Below are 24,293 nucleotides of genomic sequence, written 5' to 3'. Positions count from 1 at the left end.
GCCACTGGGCAATGTCAAAGGCAAAGGTCAAAACTAAAATATAATCCCACAGAGGTATGTCTATGAGGGACTGGTATATGTGATTCTGTTAATAACAGTATTAGCCAGCGATCACTGACAACATGCCAGGCCGTGTTGAAATGCTTTGCAATAATAATTTATGTAATCTTCACAACATCCCTATGAGCTAGATACTACTACTACTACGATTCCCGTTTAACGCCTGAGGAAACCGAGGCGTACGTCACTTGCCCAATTCAACTGCAAATGGCAAAGCTGGGATTTGCACCCAGTTAGCCTGGTTCTAGGGGCCTCGAGTAAAAACTCCACGTACCACATTCTTCCAGAATTTCTTTGCAGGGGTAAAATGGGCTGGTTTTCTCAGGGAGCCAGACCCCCTGGCATGTTCCACAGGCATGAACCCTCACAGTCACATTGCAGAGTGCAGACATGTTCTGCGGGGTTGACTGAGGGGGAAAATATGACTTGAGGCATAAAATGTGAGAGGCCAAGTTCACATTCTGTTAGTGTCGAGATCTAGGCTGACCTCCTGTCACCCAGAAGGAGCACTCACGACTTTTATTTTGTTTATTTCTTTTCGCCTTATTTTATTTTTTGCCTGAAAGAAGTTGAAATCTTCTCAAGCTCTCTTAGTACATGTTTGGGCCCCCAGAATTGATTTACCGTGCTGCCCGGTAGAGGCAATCTGAGCGTGAAGGATTGTAAAGGGAGCAGCTGCCAGCTGACGGCTCCTTCCATAAAAGGCCACCATCTGGGTCTCATGTTAAGAACTCTGTGGCTGGGGCTCATCAAGATTGGGTGGCTCTAAAACACATACTCCAGGAGTCGCCTGATCCAAGCGAGGGGATGGGTTATTTAAGGTTGACCTCATGAAAGTATTCCAACCATCTTCCTTGGTTGAGAAGTCAACAATGGTGAGCTGTATGTTTAGATAGTTAAACCCTCCTGCTTTGCAGTACGCTACAGCCAGACAACATGAATCCTTAATCATTGTTCCCATGTGTTCAGATAAAAAACAACTCTTCTACACTGTCAACGATATAAAAGGAAAAACACTTTTAGAAAGTGGTGCGAAGACAGAGTTCTACGTAACACCATTCAAATGTAAGATTTATACCTTCCTGTATTCATCTGCTAGGATTGCTCTAACAAAGTACCACAGTTTGGGAGGCTTAAACAACAAAAAAATTATTTTCTCACAGTTCTGGAGGCTACAAGTCCAAGATCAAGGTGTCGGCAGAGTTGGTTTCTTCTGAGGCTTCTCTCCTTGGCTTGTTGATGGCGTTTTCTCTGTGTATCTTCACAAGGTCCTCCTCTGTTTGTGCCTGTGTCCTAACCTCCTCTTCTTATAGGGAAACCAGTCATACTGGATTAGGGCCCACACTAATGACCACACTTAAATTTAATTTTCTCTTTAAAAACCCTACGTCCAAATACAGTCACATTCTGAGGCACTGAAGGTTAGGACTTTAACATCTGAATTGTGGGAGACACGACTCAGCCCATAACGCTGCCCATGCTTGTCTTACCAGGGTCGAATTCATACAGACTCCAGGAGCACGCATTAGATTGAGGAGCTCCTGTCTAGAATGAAAGCTGATAGAAAATCAATGAAGACAGCCTCTTGACAGTTGCCTTAGAAAGATGGGACCCGTTACAATAGTAGTTAATAATGGGACAATTAAGCCTGAATCCAGGTAGCCTCTCATACATTAATTTTGAGAACCCCACTCTGATATCACAGGGAGCAAAAAGCCAATACTGAATCCAGCAATGTGAACATGGGTACGGGAAGGCCAGGGAGGAGGCCACGCCAGCAGCCCAGGAGAGAGATGGATTTAACTGTGTCAAGTGGCAGCAGTGGGATATGTCGGGGTAGACGGGCCTGGTAACTAAGAATTTCTTTTTCAGAAGATAGAGTGGTTCACATTGGCATCTGTGATGGAGTCTTTCTGCAACCTACCCAGCAGACTTCCACACCTTCCCTAGCAACAGAACCCCTTTTCTGTACCAATACAGACATTCCATGATGTCAGGAGGAGCGGCCCTTCCTCTAGAAGCCAGTAAAAAACCATTTCCCTTTGCCAGGAATTGGTTTAGGATGGGGCCTAGGATCCATTTCAGGCCAATGACAGTACAGAAACGTCTCATTCTTAGGACAAAAAGCATCATTAGGGAAAAGTTTTTGGTTTTCCTTGTCCTTTCTTTCTTGTTCGGGGGATGTTTGTTTGAGGACATGAAGCCTGAGCTGTCGCAGCCATCTTACTGTCACGAGGAAGCAGCCATGGAGATAAAAAGCCAATCCTCTGAGGACGGCGGTCCTGGAAGAAAAGAAAGAACGAGGCATCCTTGAGCAGCTGAACAAGTCAGTTTGGGCTTCTTTTTATGAGAGAAAAGCAAACCCTCGTTTGTGTACATCACAGTCAGTCAACTTTTCCTCGCCTTTGTTAGGTTTAATTTTATCTGTTTCCTTTTTTTGGCCAAATAATTTATTGACATGGTTCAAAATCCAAAAAGTATCCAACAGTAAACAGTGGAATGTCTCTTCAGTCTTGTCCCTCAACTACCATGGCCCTCTCCCTTGAAGCAACCAATGTGACTGTTTCTGATGCTTTTCCAGAGGTAACTTATGCACATTCCAAATATATATACATATATATTTCGTTCCTCTCCACCCACCCCTCCCCCCGCAAATGGTAGCATGTTCTCTGTATATTCTTCCCCTTGCCTTTTTCATTTATCAAAATAGGTTGGGCAGTCCTAGCCGGTTTGGCTCAGTGGATACAGCGTCAGCCTGTGGATTGAAGGGTCCTGGGTTTGATTCCGGTCAAGGACACATGCCGGAGCAGCCAATCAATGATTCTCTCTCATCATTGAGGTTTCTATCTCTCCCTCTCCCTTCCTCTCTGAAATCAATAAAAATATATATATTTTTTTAAAAATAGCTTGGCCATAATTCCATATCACTGTCACAAGACTTCTAAATTTTTTTTTTTATGTCAGCATACTGTCTCATTTATATGGCTCCACCACTTCACTAGATCTCTTTGAGGATTTTATTTTATTTTTTTAATATATTTTATTGACTTTTTTACAGAGAGGAAGGGAGAGGGATAGAGAGTTAGAAACACCGATGAGAGAGAAACATCAATCAGCTGCCTCCTACACACCCCCTACTGGGTATGTGCCTGCAACCCAGGTACATGCCCTTGACTGGAATCGAACCTGGGACTCTTCAGTCCCCAGGCCGACGCTCTCTCCAGTGAGCCAAACCGGCTAGGGCCCCTTTGAGGATTTTAAATTCATTTCCAATCTATTACATTCTATACTAATAAACTATGTAGTTTTGCACATGTAGGAGTATTGCTATCAAAATTTTGCTAGAAATGAAATTGTGGGTCAAAGGTACATATAATATTTTGATAAAGATTACCAAATTGTCCTCCACATAGATTGAATGTCAGCAATATTTAAGAGCGTCTATTTCCACATATAAATACCAACATTTCTGTGCTATCAAACATTTTGATCTTTGTCAATCTGAAAGGTGAAAAATGCTATCTCAGTGTAATCTTTAGTTGCATTTTTTATTGTGAGGGAAATTTTCTATTTCACTGTGAGTGAACATTTTCATATGTTAAAGAGTCATTTGTAATTTATTTTCCACTAACTATTCATATCTCTTACTATTTTCACTGGACAATTTCCTAATGTTATCTTATCCCAAATCATTTATTGAACAATAATTTTTTCTTCACTAATTTGAAATGCTACCATTATAAATCAAATTTGTGTATGAATTTGAATTTACTTCTGGATTTTCCATTCTCTTCCCTCTGTTTTGTTTTGTTTTTTGTTTTTTTTTTATAAATTTTATTGATTTTTTACAGAGGGGAAGGGAGAGGGATAGAGAGTTAGAAACATTGATGAGAGAGAAACATCGATCAGCTGCCTCTTGCACACCCTCTACTGGGGATGTGCCCGCAACCAAGGTACATGCCCTTGACCAGAATCGAACCTGGGACCCTTCAATCTGCAGACCGACGCTCTATCCACTGAGCCAAACCGGTTGGGGCCCCTCTGTTTTTTTTAATTTGTTAGCACCACAGTCTTTCAACTATTTTAGCTTTATATTTTAATATCTATTTGAGCTCCTTTTAATCTTCTTTTTCAAAATTTTCCTAACTATATTTTCTTATTTCTTATTCCACATGAACTTTAAGATCAACTTATCTTATTTGTATTGAGATTGCATTACACATCTAGATTACTTAGAGGGAATTGACATCTTCCTAGTGTTAGTCTTCCTTTCAAGAACATAGTTTTCCTTCCTATTTGTTGATTCCTTTTGTGTCCCTCGGTAGTATTTTAATTTTTAAAAATATAGATCTTGAGTATTTCTTGTTAAGTTCATTCATTCACAGGTGCTGTATCTCTGTGTTATAGAAGGGGATCTTTTCTATCTTTTAATTTTTTCTACTTAGCCACCTACTAAATTCTCTTATTAAGTACTAGAGGACCGGTGCACTAAATTCATGCACTGGAGGAGGGAGTCCCTGAGCCCAGCCTGTGCCCTCTCACAGTCTGGGACCCCTCAGGGGATGTGCACCTGCCAGCTTAGGCCTGATCCCCCGGGCTGGCAGTCATAGATCCCTCTCGCAGGCTGGAGCTCTTGCAGTCCTGGACCCCTCACTCCTTACTGCCCACCCGCAGCAGAGGCAGGAAAGGCTCCCGCCACTGTCATGCACTCGCCAGCCATGAGCCCAGCTTCTGGCTGAGCAGTACTCTCCCTGTGGGAGCACACTGACCAGGGGCAACTCCTGCATTGAGCGACTGCCTCCTGGTAGTCAGTGCACGTCATAGTGACCAGTAGTTCCACCATTCAGTTGATTTGCATATTAGGGTTTTATTATATAGGATAATAGTTTTGCAGTGATTATCTTAGGGTGTCATCTATAAATAATGTGAAACTTATCTCTAACTTTTATATTTCTAATATTTTTTAAAGAAGCATTTTTTAAAAATAAACTTTTAAAAATATATTTTATTGATTTCAGAGAGGAGGGGAGACATAGAAATGTCAATGATGAGAGAGAATCATTGATCAGCTGCCTCCTGCATGCCCCAGACTGGGGACCAAGCCCACAACCCAGGCACGTGCACTGACCAGGAATGGAACCATGACCTCCTGGTTCATAGGTTGATGCTCAACCACTGAGCCATGCTGGCCAGGCTATGATTGCTTTTTTAATATTGGCCTTGTATCTTACAACTTTGCTAAATTCACTTATTAGTTCTAAGAAAGTTTTTGTAGATTCCTTGGTGCTTTTACATAGACAATCATGTTATCTTTAAACAAAGACAGTTTTATTTCTTCCTTTCCATTTTGTATGCTTTTTATTTATTCTCATGCCTAATTAAGATAATGGCTAGGACTTCCAGTGTGATACTGAATAGGAATTCTGGTCATAAACTCCTTACAGCCAAATGATCACTTCTGTCAGAGCATTTACACTTAGTGCGGCATTTATAGGCTAGCTATAGCAATTGTACAAACACTAATATGCCTAACATTTGGAGAAGCCAGTGTGGAATAGGGATAGCCAAAAAGAAACAACTAATATGTTCTATAAAGCCACTACATACATTTTTATATTCTTGTACTAATTTGATTACTCTTTTCCCACCTTGATCTACTGCTACTTGTACCTTATAGTAAATCTGTGCAGAATTATTTAGGACAGAAATCAGCTGATGGTTAGATAGATCCAGTTCTTGCACAGGTCATTTTCCATAGGTATTATATCCTGAGGAGACTTTAATTCACTCCCAATACATTTGATCATCAATATCAGTATTATCATAAGACATTTTCATGAGGTAGTCAAATCTTACCAACACCACCAGTATTACACCTTATCGCAGTATGATATCTTATGTAACAGATGTAGTCTGAAAATTATGAGTTAAAAGATACTGGCATAGCCCCAGTCAGCTGGCATGGCTCAGTGGTTGAGTGACGACCTATGAACCAGGAGGTCACGGTTGGATTCCTGGTCAGGGCACATGCCCAGGTTGAGGGCTCGATCTCCAGTGTGGGGCATGCAAGAGGCAGCCAATCAATGATTCTCTCTCATCACTGATGTTTCTCTCTCCCTCTCTCTTCCTCTCTGAAATCAATAAAAAAAAATTTTTTAAGATAGTAAAAATACTAGAGGAATCCACAGGCAGCGAAATCGCAAACATATGCCGAAGAAATTTCTTCTCTGATAATGCTCCTAGGGCAATGGAAACTAAAGAGAAAATAAACAAATGGGACTACATCAAAATAAAAAACTTTTGCACAGCAAAGGAAACCATCAACAAAACAACAAGAAGACCCACTACATGGGAGAACATATTTACCAATGATACCACCGATAAGGGTTTAATTTCCAACATTTACAGGGATCTCATGAAACTTAACAAAAGGAAGATAAACAATCCAATAAAAAAAATGGGCAACGGATCTAGATAGACACTTTTCAAAAGAGGACATACAGAAGGCCGAAAGACATATGAAAACCTGCTCAAAGTCACTAATTATACGAGAGATGCAAATCAAAACGACAATGCGTTATCATCTTACACCTGTCAGAATGGCTATCATCAACAAATCAACAAACAACAAGTGTTGGAGAGGATGTGGAGAAAAAGGAACCCTTCTGCACTGCTGGTGGGAATGCAGACTGGTGCAGCCACTGTGGAGAACAGTATGGAGCTACCTCAGAAAACTAAAAATGGAACTCCCATTTGACCCAGTGATCCCACTACTAGGAATATATCCCAAGAAAGCAGAAACGCCAATCAGAAAGGATATATGCACCCCTATGTTCATAGCAGCACAATTCACCATAGCTAAGATTTGGAAACAGCCTAAGTGCCCATCAGCAGATGAGTGGATTAGAAAACTGTGGTACATATACACAATGGAATACTATGCTGCGGTAAAAAAAAAAAGGAACTCTTGCCTTTTGCAACAGCATGGATGGAACTGGAGAGCATTATGCTAAGTGAAATAAGCCAGTCAGAGAAAGATAAATACCACATGATCTCACTCATTTGTGGATTATAGAGAACAACATAGACTGATGAAAAGGGACAGACCCAAAGACTGAGAAACAGCGATCAGGCTATCAATCCCCAGAAGGAAAGTAGGGGAGGGCGGGGGTAAGGGGAAGAGATCAACCGAAGGACTTGTATACAACATGTATATAAGCCAAACCAATGGACATGGACAACAGGGGGATGGGAGCATGAGTTTGTGTGTGGGGGGGAGGTTGGGGGTTAATGGGGGGGATGAGGACACATTTGTAATACCTTAACTAATAATAAAAAAGAAAAAAAAGAAAAAAAAAAGATAGTAAAAATGATGTGGGAAAAAGAGCTGAAGAGGGATTTTCAGGGAATAGTTCTTATAAATAAGCCCTGCTAATGTGGGAATAAAGGAAGTCAGGTTTGGGGGTGGGAGGGAGAGAGATACTGGCATATTACTGAAGTTCCATTTAGTCATTTTCAGTTGGTGTAAGTCACCATCATATCATATGAGCAGGATATCTCCTAGAGCAATGTCCATTCAGGCTGCCATGGGACCTTGTCAGGTTACAAAAGCAGGGGTTGTCTCAGCAAACATAGCTTTACCTTTCTAGGCATCTGGTATAATTATCTAAGAGATAATATTATTCTCTTGTTCTGAGTCTTTCTAGAGGCATTAATACTATGTTGGATTTCCCTCATTGCATAACCCACTTATTCCTTTACTCTCAGCTATTATTTCTCTTTTTCACCATTTATTTTTCTCCCAACATTTCCACCTTTGGAAAGTACATTAGTTTAGCCACTGTGCTGGTCCAGATTGCTGGCAGCAGTTCTAGTTTAGCAAGTCCCTCCCTGACAGTCAACTCGCATTCATAAAGGGATGGAACTAATGGGCTGACCCAACCACTAGGCAACGCAGCAGAATTCACTGTTAACCCTGACTTTGCCAGATCAGTGAAGGCACAGTACACCCTATCAGGTCCTCAGGAATTCTGGCATGAAGGTTTAAAGGTATGATTAATGTTGCTTGCTTAGGAATCCTTCCTGCTTCCAGCACCCATAGTTGCACCCTTGATCCTGGAACCATTGCATCATATAGGGAAAACAAAAGTTGAAATGATGTGGGGAAGACCGGCATAGTGACGCCACCATTCTCCCTAACCCCCTCTTTCCCATCTCCTCCAGAAAATTGGAGGAATCTATCCAGGAGGAACCCACTTGGCCCCCCTTGTGTTGTGAGCACACACTCGGAAAGGCATGCAAGCTAGTCTATCTTGCTTTTATCTTCCCCATTTTAATTTTTTAATTGATTATGAGAGAGAGAGAGAGAGAGAGAGAGAGAGAGAGAGAGAGAGAGAGATTTGTAGTTCCACTTATTTATACATTCACTGGTTGATTCTTGTATATGCCCTGACCAGAGATCAAACCCATAATCTTGGCGTACTGGGACAATACTCTAACCAACTGAAATACCAGGCCAGGACTATCTCTCCCCATTTTAGACAGCAATTGTTTCAAGTGCCCATTCCAATTCTCTGTTAGACCATTACTCTGAGGATGATATGCAACATGATTTGTCCATTTGATATGATATCTCTTTGCCTACTGTTGGGCACTATGGGCTATAAATAGCATGCATCCCTTGGTCTAAAGAAACATTAACTCAGAGGCCAAATTTGGTACAGTATCTTCTACTAGTATACCAATCCTTTTGTAGTATTTTGAGCATCTGTGTTGTTAAAGAACAAAAATTCAACCAAGTAAATTTAAGATCTGCCGAAACCAGTTTGGCTCAGTGGATAGAGCATCGGCCTGTGGACTGAAAGTCCCAGGTTCGATTCCGGTCAAGGGCATGTACCTTGGTTGTGGTCACATCCCCAGTGGGAGATGTGCAGGAGGCAGCTGATTGGTGTTTCTCTCTCATTGATGTTTCTGACTCTCTATCTCTCTCCCTTTCTCTCTGTAAAAAATCAATAAAATATATTTTTTAAAAAAATAAAATAAAATAAATTTAAGATCTAATTGGCTTTATATAATGATTCATGAAGCAGGAAGCATCCCATGTGGTAAACTCAGGAGCTATAAGTTTCTATAGGCTGAAACAGGGTGGGACAAGGAAGTTAAAAGAGTGGATGGTTTCAAGCAAAGTCATCTTCCCTTAGGAGAAGGCAAGGGGTCTTATCAGGCAGGTTACCTCACTAGTGCTGACCAGAAAATTCTAGACTGACTGGTTTAAAATTCCACTCCTGGGAGAGGCTGAAACTGCAATTAAGTTAGGCTTACCACAGTGACTCCATTTTGGGTAGGTTGTTTATTTTTAACTTTGTCTACCACCAGGTATGCAAAGTCCAGAATGTCTCTCCCTGTCAGGACCCTGGGGCTACCAGCATTGGTCCAATGTAATCTACTTGCCAACTAGCAGGGCCTCCCCGAACCCCACACCCAGTGAAATCTTCCCAAGAGCCAGTTTCTGTCTCTTTTGTTGAAAGAACAGTTCTTGTTGGCATTTTTGAGTTTCACAGGGTGCAAGAGGAGTATATCTATATTCAGCCCATTTCTGCATTACTACAGCACCCACATGTCCACTCATTTCATGGGTCCAAGTGGCCATCTCAAGAGACCACACCATCAGGTCCACTTGACAGTTCCAATCACCTTCTGAATCTGGAAGAAGGTTCTTCTGATGAGCATTGACATGTCCTACTTTAACAGACCCCTTAAATTCCCAGAGAGATTTCTACAGGGCCATGCCCCATACAGGCATCCCCTTAATAGTGCAGTTTTCCATCACCTATCTACCTTAACCATATGGCTAGGCCACTGGCTATTGCCCATGAGTCTGTGAAAACCCAAACATAGGATTTGGAGGCGGTTTGTTGTTGTTGTTGTTGTTGTTTTACCATTGTTCAATTCTTTCATCACTGCTAGAAAACAGCATGCAATTCAACCCAGTGAGAGATGGCCTGTTTCAATCAGCCTTCCATCGAACAGTCTTACTGTAGCAGCTTTTCATACAGGACGCTGTCCATTCATCTTAGAACTACCACCAGTTTTCATCCAAACTTTCACCTTAATTTCATCAACCATTGCATCTGCATATTCTCCTAATCTAATGTAACCTCACCCCCATTAAGACTTCACCACTGTGATTTTGGAATCACAATGCATTGGGCTCCTGTGTCAAGGAGTCCCAGAAAAAGTCTTTCCCCAGCCATTTTATCCACACATGCATATGGTCTTGGATCCCCAGCTGGGGCTCAGGCCAAGAGGGTCCTAACTTCTCAAATCTGTGTTTGGTCAAGAATTAAGGTCTGATCCAGTACTCTCTTTTATTTTCATTTTAGTACTCTCTTTTATTTTCATATTACCAATAACAACAACCAAGGATCTGTATGTTTAGCCTGCTTCCTTTCATTTTGCATTTACTTACATATCCAATATAGGAATCAAGTCTACCATCATTTATAAATTCCATTATTACTAACGGCAGCACAGATACAGTTTCAGACCATGAGTGACTAGGTAGCCATCCAGAGACCAAAGCATCAGAGATTTCTCATCCCTCCCCCACTTCATACTTTCTTTTCCCAAACCACGTTTCTGTGAGCCGGGGCTGTTTTTACCCAATCCCACTTCTGACACCAATTAATACAATCCATTTTTATTCACAACATTTCTGACACCAAATGTGTGGGTTTTCCACACCAGTATATGCTCTAATTCTCTGCAGACACTAACTAGGTGTCTTACAATTTAATTCCATTTTGATACTAACTACCCAGAGTTAGCAAATTACACACAATTCTGTCCAACTTGGATTCAAATCAGGGGTTCCCGAGACCCTTTTTCCGTTTTGATAATTTGCTGTAACAATTTACAGAACTCAGAAAAACACTTTACTTATTATTACAGGTTTATTATGAAGAATATTATAAAGGACACAAATGAGCAGCGAGATAAAGAGATACATAGTAAGAGGTTTGAAGCGTCCTGACCACAAGAGCTTCTGTCCCCATGGAGCCTGGGGCGCAACACTACCCAGCTCATGGAGTATTCACCAGCCTGGGAGCTCTCTGGGCCCTGTCATTTAGAGATATTTATGGAGGCAGCTTCATCATATAAGAATGATCGCTTATTAACTCAATTTCCAGCCCCTCTCGCATTCCTGGAGGATGGGTGGGTAGAACTGATAGTTCCAATGCCAAATACATATATTTTTACATATAAACTAGAGGCCCGGTGCACAGATTTGTGCACATTGAAAGGAAATTAATTAGAAGAAATATTTTAGAGTCAGGGGAGGGACCACGGGAGGTTGGCTCCAGGGTGTGTCCAGCCCCTCTCACCCTGTCCTGATCGGCTGGACCCCAATAGCAAGCTAACCTACCAGTTGGAGTGTCTGCCCCCTGGTGGTCAGTGTGTATCATAGTGACTGGTCAAATGGTCGGATACTAAGCCATATTAGGCTTTTATTATATGGGATATAATATATATATTATTCAATCTCACCAATAGTCATGAAAATACATATTAAAATAACAAGATACTATTTCATGCATATCAGATTCAGCAAAAATTAAGAAATCTGATGATACCAAGAACTGACAAGGATTTAGAACAGTGATGGCAAACCTTTTGAGTTCAGCGTGTCAGCATTTTGAAAAACCCTAACTTAACTCTGGTGCCGTGTCACATATAGAAATTTTTTGATCTTTGCAACCATAGTAAAACAAAGACTTATATTTTTGATATTTATTTTATATATTTAAATGCCATTTAACAAAGAAAAATCAACCAAAAAAAGGAGTTCGCGTGTCACCTCTGACACGCGTGTCATAGGTTCGCCATTACTGATTTAGAGCAACCAGAGCTCTCATACATTACTAAGGATAATATAAATAAATAAAATCATTTTGAAGAGCAATTCAGCCATATATATATATATATATATATATATATATATATATATGAGATATTTGTAGGAAATTATAAAAATATGCATGAAAATGATGAAATCAAATTCAGGATATATAAAGGTCCTCAATTTCACACACAATGTTTCATTTTTTAAGCTAAGTCATGGTCACATGTGTGATTAGATACTATTATCTACACTTTTTTACATGCCAGAAATATTTCATTAAAAATATTTTTAAAAAAGAAAACAATAGAGAGAACTTACAGGTTCCAGTAATAACAGAATAGGTTTTTTTTAGTCCAAACCTCTGGCTGAAAGCAACTAAAAATAATGGATACTTTTTAAAAATCATGCAAAAAGCACCAGAGATGACAAGATACTAAGTAATTACCCAGAAAAAAATCTGAGAGACAGTGAGTATCCAGACATACAGGTGGCAAAAGCTAAACTCTCACTTTGCCAAAAAGGAAATCCAAATGGCCAATAAACACATAAAAAGTGCTCACCCTCAACAGACATCAGAGAAATACAAATAAAACCACATCCACCAGATTGGCAAAGGGTCAAAACTCTGACAGTACACAATACTGAATGTTGATATATGTGTGGAGCAACCAGGAGTCTCACATAATGCCCAGGAAGTGTAAAATGGTTCAATTGCCGTGGAAATCAGTTTCCACTATCTGACAATACTCTATGGTCCTGCCAGTCTACCCCGAGGTACATACTTAGAAAAATGCATGCATACACTGACCAGGATACTAGTACAATAGGGTCAGTAAAAACAGTGCTCATAATATTGGTTCCAAAAACTGGAAATAAATCCAATGTTCATCATCATGAATAATGGTATAGTCACATCATTGCTAATAGTGAAAGTGGGTGAACTATAGTGAAACTTGGCAATAAGCATGAATCTCAAAATCATTTTGTTGAGAAAGAGACAGAAAAGAAAACATACAGTGAGCCCTGGCCAGGTAGCTCAGTTGGTTAGAGCATTGTCCTGATACACCAAGGTTGCAGGTTCGATCTCCGGTCAGGGGACATACAAGCCTCAACCAATGAATGCATGAATAAGTGGAACAACAAATCAATGTCTCTCTCTCTCTCCCTCTCTCTCCCCCTTTAATCTCTCTCAACTCAATTAAAAAAATTTTTCGAAAGGAAACAGTGTGATTCATAAAGTTTAAGAAACTAAAGTACATTGTTTAGGGATGCATACATAAGAGTTGAAACTAATGTAACAAAAAGCAAAGAAATTATTTTTTTAAATATATTTTATTGATTTTTACAGAGAGGAAGGGAGACGGATAGAGAGTTAGAAACATCGATGAGAGAGACACATCGATCAGCTGCCTCCTGCACACCTCCCACTGGGGATGTGCCCACAACCAAGGTACATGCCCTTGACCGGAATCGAACCCGGGACCCTTCGGTCCACAGGCCAACACTCTATCCACTGAGCCAAACCGGTTACGGCAAGCAAAGAAATTATTACCACCAAAGACCGTGTACTCATTGCTCTAGGAAGGAGGAATTTTATTATGTTCAGAGAAGGGCACATGAATGACTTCTGAGCATCCTACAATGCTCCATCTCTTGATGTAGGTGGTAATTACATAGTAATTTCACTTTATAATTATTCATCAAATATACACACACTTATGCAATTTTTTGCTAAAATGTATATTTCACACATAAAGTAAAATAAAAGGGAACAGGTTTGGGTTAAGTATGACAAAGGACCTTAAAGATTCAGTTTTGAGCATTTTGAGCATGAAGTACCTGTGAGACAATCAAATGTTGGTGCCAAATAGATTGGAGACAAATTTGAGAGTCCTGGATACATAGATGATAAGTTAAGCATAAAAGTGGATAAGGTTGATCACCTAAAAAGAGTGTGTGAGGGTGACATGAGAAGAGGGCCTAAGACAAGACCCATGGAACTCCACATTTAATGGTCATGTAGAGGAAGAAGATCTGGCAAAGGAAACTGAAAAGCAATAGTCACAGGAATAGGAAGAAACCAAGGAAATATTTGGTGGTGTGGGGCAGATAGATTGCAAAGGGGCATAAGGGGACTTCATGGGGTGATGGAAATATTCCATAACTTGATCGGAATGGTGGTTATATGGGTAAATACAATTGTCAAAATTAATCCAACTGTACATGTAAGACCTCTGTGTTTTACTGTTATGTAAAGTATACTTCAAAACAAATATCAGTTTCTTTAAAAAATAAAATAAAATAAAGCTTTTTTCAGGTGCTTCTGCATCCTGCCACATTGCAATTACTGGAAAATGTTATCAGAAATGAAGAAGGCACAATCATTTATCTTTGGGGTATTGAGATTTAGGGATCCTGCTTTAATATATCTATTAAATGGCCCATAAGTGGCTTAATTTAGCTGGCTTGGGCTACGATGTTGTGGAGCCATTCAAGAGCTCGTACGGGAGTTAATTTTGGAAGAGCAAGATAACAGAGTTCAGAAAGCATCACTACTGGTTAGGTCTGGCTTGGAAGGAGAAACCCTAGCTGGGTAAGATCTTGGAAGGAAGTGATACAAAGGGTCAGAGTGAGCCCTAACCAGTTTGGCTCAGTGGATAGAGCATCAGCCTGTGGACTCAAGGGTCCCAGGTTCGATTCCAGTCAAGGGCATGTACCTTGGTTGTGGGCACATCCCCAGTAGGGTGTGTGCAGGAGGCAGCTGATCGATGTTTCTCTCTCATCGATGTTTCTAACTCTCTATCCCTCTCCCTTCCTTTCTGTAAAAAAATCAATAAAATATATATATATTTTTTAAAGGGTCAGAGTGATCTTTTTCTGTGGGCAAGACTGTCACTGGAATAGACTCAAGACAGGAGCAGGATTCTCAGTTGGTATGTGCGCAGGTTTGAAATATGGACAAAGGGAAGAGTGACTGAGCCTTCCTGGGAACAGTAGGCTTAGTGCGGCTCTCTGAGGGGTCCCAGCCTCTGCAGCCCTTTTCCCACTCCCAGGCCTTCAGACCAAGGCTGCCCTGACCTGAAGCAGAGTCACTTTCAGAACTCCAACCCAGCACCAAGGCCAGGACCTGGCCTGATAACTGACTCTCCACTTCATTTTCTAATCTCTAACTCTACCTCCCATTCAAATGTTGCTGCTGAAGCAAAGCCTTTTCCATTGGAAACCAAAATTATAGCCCCAGCCTGTCCCTTTCCTGGTTTCAGCTTTGGCCCTGAACCACAGCCAGTAATAGCAATGTGGTGAAAGTCATGGTGTGGGAGTAGTGCTGTTGTTGCAATAGGACTAGTAATTAGAGTAGTGGTAGTTGTTATTATAGTAGCATCAGTAGCTTATATTTAATGGCACAACTATTTTCAGGCCCTGAACTGAATGTTTAAATGCTTTATTATTTTTTATATTGATTTCAGAAAGGAAAGGAGGAGAGAGAGAAACATCAATCATGAGGGAGAATTACTGACCAGCTGCCTCCTGCATGCCCCCTACTGGGGATTGAACATGCAACCTGGACATGTGCCCTGACCAGGAATCGAACCATGACCTCCTGATTCACAGGTCGACGCTCAATCACTGAACCACCCTGGCCAGGCTACTTTATATTATTTAATTCTAAGTTTCCCCATCTTACAGAGGAGGAACTAGAAACTCTTTGTAAATACTCTGTTATGACTTTGTTGTTCCTATTCATTATAGGAAAAAATTGGAAGATTCAGGTTAGCAAAAAATATAAAGTAAAAGTCATCCATCATCTCATCTCTTTAAGTTACTACTACTATGCCCTACCAGGTATAAATTCTTCAATAAATTTTTAAAAACAGAATTATGCAGTATGTGGTTTATTTTTCTTATTTCATCCAATAAGATGTCTAACTTTTCTCCATTAATAAATATACTTTAAAAATCATTTAATAGCTATTTTATATTCCATCTTTTATAATACAGTACAACTATCCAATCTCCTTTGTTGGACATTTAGATTGTTTCCTTTTTAAAAAAAAGTGCTGTTATAAAAAAATTTCCATAGACCATATTTATAGCTAAGTATTTGCATATATCTTCATTTATTTTTCTAGGATAGATTCCTAGAAGTAGACTTGTTTCATTAGAGAGTGTAGGCATTTTTAGGGCTTTGAAGTCAGACCCCCTGACTGTGAATCCTGGCTTCGGGCATATGGCCTTAGGCAACTCACATCTGCAATGTCCAAAACCATCTTCCAAAGTGGCTATACCACTTTGGGTGCTGAGTTCGTGCTCTGTGCTCCTTCTTCTCTATTTGCTACTTATCACATTTTCCTATTATTACTCTTTGTCCATAGGTGGCGCACTCTTCCTTGATTGTAAACCCTGGGCTTGGCCTGTGCATATTCTTCACTGTGTCCTCACCAGGACCCAGCACACAGCTCAGTACCTAGTTAGAGGCAATTTGGTGCTGCAGAACGAGTAACAGTCTGGAAGGAAAACACCAAGGTTCCATTCCCAACATTACCACTACTAACATTGTGATCATAGCAAAGCCCTCAGGACCTGGCCTCGCTGTCCCTACTCATCACCTCACTCCATGCATTTACACTGGGAATTCTGAGATAATGGTTGTCAGAACTAATCGTTTTCAGAACACACCTTGCTCTTGTACATTTCTATGCCTTTGCCCACATTCAGGATGGTAGCCTATACTGTGCCTTCACACAAATTAGGGAAAGATGGCCCTGTCCGGGTAGCTCAGTTGGTGAGAGCATTTGATCCAAGGTTGCTGGTTAGATCTCCGTGAAGGTACATACAAGTATCAACCAATGAATGCATAAATAAGTGGAACAACAAATCAATCTTTCTGTCTTTCTCTCTCCCTTCCTCTCTCTCTCTCTCTCTAAAATGAGTAAATAAAAAAATTAATAATTAGGAAAAGATGCCTCTTCCACCCTGTGGAGTGCAGCTAAATTTCTGGCCCCACTCATCCCTTGGCCTAACACCATATTGCATTGACCAGCCTGCAGACCATTTCCAAAACCTGGAACAAATTCAGCTAGCCCACCTAGCAAACCCCTTGTCATGCATCATGTCACAGCTCAAATGCTACCTCCTCTGTTAAGTCATCTTGCTCTAGCTAGCTGATGTATTTGGCTTCCCTTATTTTTTGAATAGCCTCCATTAAAGCCATTATCTTTATTAAATTATGGTTGTTTGCCTACATACCTCTCTACCCAATTAGGTTATTTTCATCAGTGTTTTTCTTCTTTTATTTCTCGTACAAAGCCCACATGACACATAGGAAGTGATTGATAAGCTTGAATGAATGGATGAATGAATGAGTGACATTTTACATCTCTGGTCCTCGTGTTGCCTGTCTGAGAATAACAGAATCAAATTAAGAGATGCCTGGAATTCCTGCCAACTCTAAAATTCTCTTTTCCAATATACATTAAGTAAACATTTAGTGAACAAAGTGCACCCAACCAAAAGAAAAATCCCTTTAAAGATGTGTCTTAAAGGGACGTGAGTCAATTTGTTTAAGTTTTCTTCTAGAAGCGAGGCAGTATGCATTTTTTTATTCTTTTATATTTTGCCTTGCCTCTGGAAACTCCTTAGAGACATTGCCAACCATCTGAAATAGAGTTTAAGAAGAGTTGCTTTAGGAAGGCCTTCCAGAGAATGGCTTGCCTTTCACCTCATTATGTGGATAACCTAGTTCTGTTATTTGTCTTTCTTAGATATTTTCCCAAAAGAGACAACTGTTTTCAACACAAGGAAGCTTTTTAGGTTCAAAGAGGCTAAAGTTACTTCTCTTGTGATAAGAAATTTTACCCTGTGTTCTTCCTCCCCCTCCAGAGATCTTGTCCCTAAGAGGACATTGCCAATCTCCCCAGAAGGGCAGCAAATCTATCCAAGGGCAACAAGTTTCTGAGACCAATGGAAGTAGTGATCTAGAGTGGGGGCTTTTACAAACTATGTGGGTCCCTGGATCCCCAAAGTGTTCGTTATTTCCCTGGAATTCCATACACAACATTGTGTGCATATGTATTTTCTAAAGAAAGATCAACAACTTTCTTCAGATTCTCAAAGGAGCCCCTTAACTCCAAAAAAGCTAAGTAAGAACCACTGGTCTAGAGTCTGGGCTAAAATAGCCTGGAAAGTACTTCAAAGGGGCTTTGAAGATTAGATAATGCTCTGGTGTATTATTTGGATTATACTAAAGAAGGGTTCCCCAACAGCCACAGAAGGGAGTCCTTGGGACTGAGTCCCTCTGCCCATACAATGGTCCTCCCTAAGGGCTTCTCCAAATCCGTTGGACTTGCTGAAATCCAGCCTGCTCTGCAGATACAGGAAAGTTTTTTTGGGGGTAGGGAGGGGGGTGTCGGAGGTGTGACATCTCTTCTCTTATGTTTCAATAGCAGTAATGGCCTTGGAGAGACAGAAGATTGGGTTCCTGAGAGGGCACAGACCCTCTGAAAACAAGAATCACTTCTGCCACACGGGGGCACCCAAAGCCCAGACAGATGGGACACCAAACATCCTGACTCCACTCAAATCAAGCCTGTGACTGGAGACCAGATTAGTCCCTCCACGGGGACCCAACGCTTGAAGCTCCTGGTATTACAGTCGGCCCCAAAGCCCTCTACCCACACCCAGTATCTTTTAAGGGTCCTCAATGCTCTTTTTAGCGCAAAGTTTGTGTATGGTTCTTGCTGGCTTCAGTCCTCTCCCTAGGGGTGACCTGAACCCCACATTCCTCCCTAGAGTCTCCCCTGGATATGTCATTTGAATGGCAAAGATCCTGATTCTGGGTGAGGGTAGCACACACACTTCTGGTCTCCATTCTTGGAGTTACTCTTGGGCCCTCGGGGTTCACACCCAGTGTTCAGAGCCATTAGCATGATTTCGGGGTTGTGAGAGAGCCCTGCAGAGGTATGCAGGGGGTGTCATAAAATATCTCTAGAGCTGTGATCCACTCAGACAAGAAGAATAAGGAGAGGATCCAGTATTCACTTAGACCGGGTTACTAAGAGTAGCTGTATCTTGGTTAGGGATCCCGACTGCATTGTACTCTAGTGAGGATGCAACTTAGATCCAGAAGTCAGGACGCAAATCTGAACCCATCAGAAGGGTATGGACTTAGACAAAATCAAAAACATTAAATGCTTAGAGTTCAAAACATTTATGGGAACTTTAGTGTACTCAATCAAGAAGACTTGTCTACATGTATGTAGACCCCAGGTCTGGCATCCCATCATCAAATCTCTGGCAAATAGACAACTTCAATGTTCTTAAGATGATAATTACAGATCATGGTCATAGACTGTCCACTTGAGATAGTAAAACTGTTCCCTTAGTGGACAGGTATACTTTTAACTCCAGGAAAGTTTGGAATTAACAGGGTGGCTTTTTAGTATGTCATCTTAGCTAAGGTGAAACTACATTTCTTGGAATTCCCTCCCAGTATGGTTCCTGGTTAGGGTTGGCCACAAGAGAAATGTGTTATGAGATTTGAAAGGTAAAAAGCCAGAACTGAAGCAACGGCAAGGCCTGTGTGCATCTCCATGGCAAAAGGAAGATGTGGAGAAAGTCAAGAATACAATGTGTGAACAAAATGGAAATATCAGTAAAGAAATAGAAAACCTAAAAAGAAACAACAACAAAATTCTAGAGCTAAAAATCACAATAACTGAAATGAAAATTTCACTAGAGGAATTCAGAGGCACTTTTGAGCATCCAGAAGAAAGAATCAGCAAACTTGAAATAGGACAAATATGATCCCAACAATGTGAATATTTAATACCACTGAACTGAATGTACTGGTTAAGATGGTCAAGTTTATATGTACTTCACCACAATAAAAAATGTCACCCAAAAAGTCAAGATTATTTTATTTGTTTTACTATAAGTTGTCAAACAAAATCTATAGGTTGAAATGAAAGAAAAACAAGTAATATTTTCAAATTTCTATTAGATTCAAAATAGAATGACAATTTATAATTTGAACTTAAAAACATAAGGAAAAATAGATTTTGACATTGATGACTTTAATAAACTAGTATCTAAAATTTAAATACCGTAACTATGCATAGACTTTTTTTCTGTGCCCTCAAATATCAAAACACAGAAACTGGCAATAGCCTGCTTCTTGCAGCTGTCCCTAGTTAGCTGTTCCATTCCTTTGGCGTGAAAATGTTATGGGGTCTCCTTAGCCCCAGAGCCACCACACTGCCCATCTGAATTGCTAACTCTGAGCGCTAGGAAAGGTGAGATTTGCCCCATTTGTCTCCCATATACCTCCTCCTGGTGGATTTTCCCACTCTTTCCATTCCATTATGAGCTCTATGCCACTTGAGCAATCATGAACTCTCACACTGCCCAAACCCCAAGAAGGAAAAGAGCTTAATAATCAACTCATACTCCCAGGAACATTAACTGGCACCTTCTGGGCCAAGCCCTGTACAGGGTGTTCCCCTGTACATGTTACTGCTCACATCCACGCTGTGAGGTAAGTTCCCTCATCCCCATGTTATAGTGGAAACGAGCAGCTTGAGCAACTGGCCCTGCTAACAAGGGATCAAGCAGAGAGATGGCCTCGGACATGGTTCAGGCAGCACATATTTACCTTGAATGGTCCTCCACTTCTCTGATTTTTACCATATGGTTGATCCTTATATACCCTCCTGATTCCTCTAACTCCACTGCCTCCAGGACCCTGCCTGAACCTGTCACTCTCAATATTCCTCTGTGGTAGTGATTTCCAACCTTTTTCATCTTGTGGCACATAAACTAATTAGTAAAATTCTGTGACACATCAAGAAATATATATTTTTTGCCTAACTGACAAAAAAAAAAAATAGGTATAGCCCTGGACTGGTAGTTCAGTTGGTTAGAGCATCATCCTGATACAGCAAGGCTGCAGATTCAATCCCCAGTCATGGCACATACTAGAATCAACCAATAAATGCATAAATAAGCAGAACAACAAATCAATGTTTCTCTATCTATCTCTATCTATTCCCCCAACCTTCCTCTCTCTCTAATATCAATAAAATAAAAATGTTCAAAAATATAGGTATAATTGTGATTCATTCACACTGGACTGCTATTGTTACGTTGGCTGTTGTCATTTTTTGATTTGACAATCTAAGGGAAAACAGGTCAATACTCCTAACCAAATAGTCAGGTATTGCATGTTTAAAAATTCTTGTGGCACACCAGTGTGCCATTGCCCACCGATTAAAAATCGCTGCTCTGTTGGCATGACGTCCATTAAAAGAGGGAGGATGCTGGCCCAAATTGCAAGTAAGAGAAGATTGCCACAGCCCTGCCTTCAGGGCTTTAGAGGTGCCCCCAAAACCCTGAAGAATACCCAGTCTGTTCCTCTCCCAGTGAGGGAGCCATCAGAAGTAAAGTGAGTGTGGGAAAGATGAGTCAGACATGTTTCCCTTTGTGTCATAGAACCAAACTCTACATCTGTGACTTCAGATCAGTCACAGGGAAGCTTAAGCAACGGCCCACAGGATGTAATAGCAACACACCTACACCCCAAGGCATCACCTTCCAACTCTGTGGAGTAAACAACTGCCTCCTTCAAAAGCCAACGTGAGAGGTGAACAATGAACACTTTGAAAATGAAACTAAGAAAACAATTCCATTTACAATACCATCAAAAAGAGGAAAATGCAGCCCAGCCCACGTGGCTCAGTGGCTGAGCGTCAACCTATGAAGCAGGAGGTCACAGTTCAATTTCTGGTCAGGGTACATGCCCGAGGTTGTGCGCTCGATCCCCAGTGTGGGGCACGCAGGAGACGGCCGATCAATGATTCTCTCTCATCATTGATGTTTCTATCTCTCTCCCACTCTCCCTTCCTCTCTCTAAAATTAATAAAAACATTTTTAAAAAATAGTGTAGTGCTGTCCTGGCTAGTGTGGCTCAGTTGGTTGAGCATAGTCTCATGCACCGAAGGGTCACAGGTTTTGATTCCCCACTCAGGACACATACCCAGGTTGCAAATTTGATCCCCAGTCCAGGTTCTGATCAAGGAGTGTGCAGGAGGCAACCAATTGATATTTCTCTCTCATATCAATGTTTCTCTCTCTCTCCCTCTCTCTTCACCTTTCTCTAAAAATTAATAAAATTTATATTTAAAAAAATACTGTGATACTGATATAATGATATAAGACCCCAACTCAAATCATATACAAAAAGTAACTCAAAATAAATCTAAGAGCTAAAACTATAAAATTATTAGGAAAGAACAGGTGTAAATCTGTGTAACCTTGGATTAAGCAACAATTTCTTATTATGACACCAAAATCACAAGCAGCAAAAAATAAAAGAAAAAAGAAAAATTAGATTTTATTAAAATTTAAAACTGTTGTATATCGAAGGACACTATCAAGAAAATGAAAAAACTTCCCTAGCCGGTTTGGCTCAGTGGATAGAGTGTCGACCTGCGGACTGAAGGGTCCCTGGTCCAATTCCGGTCAAGGTCACGTGCCTGGGTTGCAGATCGATCCATAGTAGGGGGCGTGCAGGAGGCAGCTGATCAGTGATTCTCTCTCATCATTGATGTTTCTATCCCTCTTTCCCTCTCCCTTCCTTTCTGAAAATCAATAAAAATATATTTTTTTAAAAAACAAAACAGCCCTAAATGGTTTGGCTCAGTGAATATAGCGTCGGCCTGTGGACTGAAGGGTCCTGGATTCAATTCTGGTCAATGACACAAACCTCAGTTGCAGGTTCCTGGCCCTGGCTGGGGTGTGTGCAGGAGGCAGCCAGTCAATGTGTCTCTCTCACATGGATGTTTCTCTCTGTCTGCCCCTCCCCCTTCCATTCTGTAAAAATCAATGGGAAAATATCCTTAGCTGAAGATTAACCAAAAAATGAAAATGAAAAAACAGCCCATAGAATAGGGAAATGTTTACAAATCATGTTTCCGATAAGGACTTAGTATCCAGAATAAGTAAAGAACTCTTACAATTCAAAAAAAGGGGCAAATAATCCCATTTAAATACAGGCAAGTGATTTGAACAGACATTTCTCAACGAAGATATATAAATGGCCACTGCACACTTGGAAAGATAGATGCTCAGGTCCTGGGCAGGTGGTAGCTCAGTTGGTTGGAGCATCGTCCTAATATGTCAGGGTGTGGGTTCGATCCCCAGTCAGGGAACATACAAGAATCTACCAATGAATGCACAAATAAGTGGAAAAACAAATCAATGTTTCTTTCTCTCTCTCTTTCTCTCTCTCAAATATCAATTTTAAATAATGATAGATGCTCAGCACCATTCATCTTTGGGAAATGCAAATCAAAACCACAAGGAAATACCACTTCATACCAATGTGGCTGGCTATACTTTTTAATGAAAATTAATATGTGTTGGTTAAGCACACAGACAAACTAGAACCTTCATGTACCACTGATGGTAAAATGATTCAGCTATGGAAAACAGTTTGTCAGTTTCTCAAGAAGTTAAACACAAGAAAAAAAAAAAAAAAAGTTAAACACACAGTTTTCATATGACCCAACAATTCCACTGGTTGGCACATACTGAAAAGAATTCTAAACATATATTCACAGAAAACTTGTACATGCATGTCAACAACAGCATTATTCATAACTAGAGGCCCAGTGCATGAATTCATGCAGGGGTAGGGTCCGGCCGGCCTGCCCTGATTGGGCTGATCGGGCTGGTCGGCCAGGGGGAGGGGCCGCAGGAGGTTGGCAGGCTGGCCTGATCGGGGTGAGGGGGGGGGGGGGAGCTGATCGGGGCCATAGTGTGCGTCAAAGCAAGCGGTTGTTCCCATCTTTCCGGTGTTCTGGTCTCTTGGCTTTTATGTATATAGATAGCCAAAAAGTGGAAACAACCCAAACATCTATCAATTGATAAACAGATAACCAAATGTGGCATATCCATACAATGGAATATTACTCAGCCACAAACAGGATTGAAGTACTGATAATACATGCTACAATATTGATAAACCTTAAAGATACTATGCTGAATTGAAAGAAGCCAGACGTAAATGGTCATATATTATATGACTCCATTTATATGAAATGCCAAGAATAGGCCAAACCATAGAGACAGAAAATAGATTAGTGAGGTTGGGGGAGGGGGCAGGGGAAGGGGGAGGGAGACATGATAAGTTTTAGGTATGAGTTTTCTTATAGGGAAGATCATAGTGTTCTGGAATTAGATGGTGGCTGATATTTGCACAATTTTGTGAAAATACTAAAAGCCACTGAATTGTACATTATAAAGTGGCTAAAATGTTGAATCTTATCTCAATTTA

General features: G+C 40.7%; 1 protein-coding gene across 1 annotated transcript in view; it reads right to left on the bottom strand.

Moving 5' to 3' along the window:
• Window positions 1-13: 13 nt before the first annotated feature.
• VAMP1 (vesicle associated membrane protein 1) overlaps window positions 14-24,293 on the bottom strand; it is a 58,406-nt gene continuing 34,126 nt past the window's right edge. Inside the window, exon 5 of the mRNA XM_036296467.1 lies at window positions 14-2,342. Within this exon, the coding sequence (XP_036152360.1) occupies window positions 2,290-2,342 (53 nt within the window). The 3' untranslated portion in view covers window positions 14-2,289. The remainder of the gene's footprint in view (window positions 2,343-24,293) is intronic.

Source organism: Myotis myotis, unplaced genomic scaffold (assembly GCF_014108235.1).
Source record: "Myotis myotis isolate mMyoMyo1 unplaced genomic scaffold, mMyoMyo1.p scaffold_m19_p_3, whole genome shotgun sequence".
Taxonomy (NCBI): Eukaryota; Metazoa; Chordata; class Mammalia; order Chiroptera; family Vespertilionidae; genus Myotis; species Myotis myotis.
The sequence above is the reverse complement of the archived record's forward strand: the minus strand, read 5'-3'. Positions and strand labels throughout refer to the sequence as shown.